The sequence below is a fragment of the Tupaia chinensis genome, unplaced genomic scaffold (genome assembly GCF_000334495.1).
Source record: "Tupaia chinensis unplaced genomic scaffold, TupChi_1.0 Scaffold145208_1, whole genome shotgun sequence".
In the NCBI taxonomy this organism is placed as follows: domain Eukaryota; kingdom Metazoa; phylum Chordata; class Mammalia; order Scandentia; family Tupaiidae; genus Tupaia; species Tupaia belangeri.
Genome location: NW_006205068.1, coordinates 2,442,395 through 2,445,343, shown reverse-complemented (window position 1 = coordinate 2,445,343; position 2,949 = coordinate 2,442,395). Strand labels below are relative to the sequence as shown.

The 2,949-nt window shown below is 58.7% G+C and overlaps 1 protein-coding gene across 1 annotated transcript in view; it reads left to right on the top strand.

Annotated features, from left to right (window-relative positions):
- Positions 1–2,949, top strand: part of UNCX (UNC homeobox) — an 11,257-nt gene that overhangs the window by 6,955 nt on the left and 1,353 nt on the right. Inside the window, exons 3-5 of the mRNA XM_027768038.1 lie at positions 2–64; positions 327–502; positions 2,674–2,945. Coding sequence (XP_027623839.1) covers positions 2–64; positions 327–502; positions 2,674–2,945 — 511 coding nt within the window. The remainder of the gene's footprint in view (position 1; positions 65–326; positions 503–2,673; positions 2,946–2,949) is intronic.

Genomic DNA, 2,949 nt, shown 5'->3' with positions numbered 1-2,949 from the left:
CCCACGCCGCTGCTGCCAGCTGCCTGCGGGGTTGGCGGTGACAGCCAGCCCTTCAAGCTGTCAGGTAGGTGCAGCGGGCAACGAGGAGGGCCGCTGGGGGTGGCGAGGGATCTTCTCGGGTTGTGGAGTTGGGCGCAGGCTGCCGGCAGAATGAGAGCTGGCGGTGGAGGCTCCGGACCTCCCACCCGGCCCTCTGTCACAGAACACGCGGCAGCCTTCTCAGTGTCCCCTGGGCTCGAGTGGTCAGCGGGTAACTGAAGGGGCTGGGGTCTGGCCTGAGCTGGGGCCGGTGGCTGAGCCGCGGGGCGCCCTGTGCATGCCCGCAGACTCCGGGGAGGCGGACAAGGAGAGCCCGGGCTGCAAGCGGCGGCGCACCCGCACCAACTTCACTGGCTGGCAGCTGGAGGAGCTGGAGAAGGCGTTCAGCGAGAGCCACTATCCCGACGTGTTCATGCGAGAGGCGCTGGCGCTGCGCCTAGATCTGGTGGAGTCCCGAGTGCAGGTAAAGACCCGGCGTCCCTCCCGCACCCACCATCCCGCCACTGGGCCTGCGGAGCTCGGGTCCTCGTCTTTGTTCTAGGTGGTAAGATCTCGCCCCAGGTTGCAAGTCCGCTTCACATACACCTGCGGACGGCCGGGGATGGGAAGGGGCGGTGGTGGTTTCTGGGGCTTGGCCCTCACAGAGAGAGGGGCGGGTAACCTGCCCAGGTGGCTTGGGAAGGGCCGGAGGTAGCACCTAAGTAGCCAGAATAGCAGTTGCGTCGGAACCGGGAACGAAGTGATGGGTTCGAAGTGATGGGTTCGAAGTGATGGGTTCGTGGTGGCCGTGCGAATTGAGGTTTTAGAGGGCTGTGCCTCGGCAGGCTTGGGGAGGGGCCGGCCCAACTCCAACTTAGAAGAGAGGGGGAGAAGGTGAACTCCGCGCCTCCACGCTCTTGCGTCCAACTCTCTCGGCCAGCCCAATGGGTTTGGTTATCTTTTGCCTGTAAAATTTCAGATAGAAATGCATTTACTCATGGCTTTCAGAAGAGTGTGGCTGAAGAAGGACAGGCGGAAACTTAAATAGTTCACAGACTGAGAAAGTGCAGAGAAAAAAGGTCTCTGAATTTTTCATCTGAAATTTTAATATCTCTGGTTTTATCTTTTTCTTTCTCCTCTCCCTCAACCTCTTACCCCCTGATTTGATTTCACTTGGAGATAGCCCGTGGTATTCTTTTCGAAAAATATAGCGTCGGTTTGGTGCATTAAAAATTCAAGATGATTTGTGCGTAATTAGCTGTTTCCCTGGAGTACTGAAATCTCCTTTTTCTGGGGTCCGTGTGTGGTGGGTGCGGTGTGGAGCTGTGGGCGCGGGCTTCAAGGCAGGTGCTGGCAAAATGCCTGTTTAGCACCAAAAGCTTTGTCTACAATGCTGTTTTAGTCCTGTGATTGGGCTGCCCTCATGACCTCTTCTGTTTGGAAATCTTTTTATCCAATTTGTTCTAAGTATCTTAAGTGAAGTCAAGACCCCTTGATTCCTCCCTTAATTCGATAATGAGTCATTCTTGGTGGCAAGGCAGCCTGGAATTCACACCAAGAAAAAAAAAAAAAAAACTTCAAAAAAGAAAAAGGCAGTTTCAGCCTTGGGGGACTCAGCTTCTGGCTGGACCAGGAAGGACAGGACTCCCTGCCACCGGGCGGGGTCTGCTATTGTGCCCTTCTCTACACGGCTGCAACAAAGAATTCTTCAAGAATTGTCTCACTCTCTAGGGGAGGGGAGTGCTGCCCTGGGTTCAGCCAGGCTCAGTCCGGACTTAAGTTGCCCTGCGTGTGGAAGTTGGTGGTGGAGCCAGGATCTAGGGCTGCTGTTCCCCAGATCCTGTGATTCTCCAGGACATGGCCTGCCTGGAAGGTGAAAAGGCAGGATGGGTGCAGGCCTCTCCTTCTGGGGCCCTGGCAACTGGCCTCTTGCTTCCCTGACAGCCTTGCTGGGTGGCCCAGCCAAGCACAACTGGTTTGAGGTGGCTCTGTTGGTGACCTGGCCTAGAGCTTCCAGAAGGAAAAATGTCTGTAGATGTGTTGAGGGGAGGGAGGTTGCAGAAGGCCCACCCAAGTTCGGCTTCCCAGGCCCTTCTGGAAGAAGAAGCATCCAGATTTCCCTTTACGGGAAACTCAGGAAACTCGAAATCCGGGCTTTGACAGTCTCCAGGGGGCTGAAGACAGGTGTGGAAGGGCGGCCAGGCCCAGCTGAAGCGGTCCGGTCCTACGGCAGGATGGTCAACGCCAGGCCGGGCGGGCTGGCTGCTTAGAACAGGAGCTGTGAGAAGCCAGAAGGGGCGAGGAGGGGCCCTGCTCTCTGCCTTCAGACCAGGAACCCGACGCCCTCGGTCAGGGGCCAGACCAGCCTTGCCCGAGGAAAGGGCAGCTCCCAGGTTCCCGAGGTGAGAAGCCAGAGTGGGAAGCTGGCCGGGAGGCCCCATCTACGCTCCTTACTTACGGGTGGAAAAGATATTCGCTGATACTCGCAGCCCGAGTGCCAAAATCCAGCCCCGGGCTGGCCAGGCCGCATGGCCTGGCTCCCGCCCTCTGGCCGGGGGGGCGGGGGGGGGGGGCGGGGGGGGGGGGGGGGGGTTTTTCTCCTCGGCCAGCCCGACGCCTGATTGTGCCTTCCTTTCCCCTATCCGGCTGCTCTAGGTCTGGTTCCAAAACCGCCGGGCCAAGTGGAGGAAGAAGGAGAACACGAAGAAGGGTCCAGGGCGGCCAGCTCACAACTCCCACCCCACCACGTGCAGCGGTGAGCCAATGGACCCCGAGGAGATCGCGCGCAAGGAACTGGAGAAGATGGAGAAGAAGAAGCGCAAGCACGAAAAGAAACTGCTGAAGAGCCAGAGCCGCCACTTGCACTCACCCGGTGGCCTGTCACTGCACAGCGCACCCAGTTCTGACAGCGATAGCGGCGGGGGGGGGGCC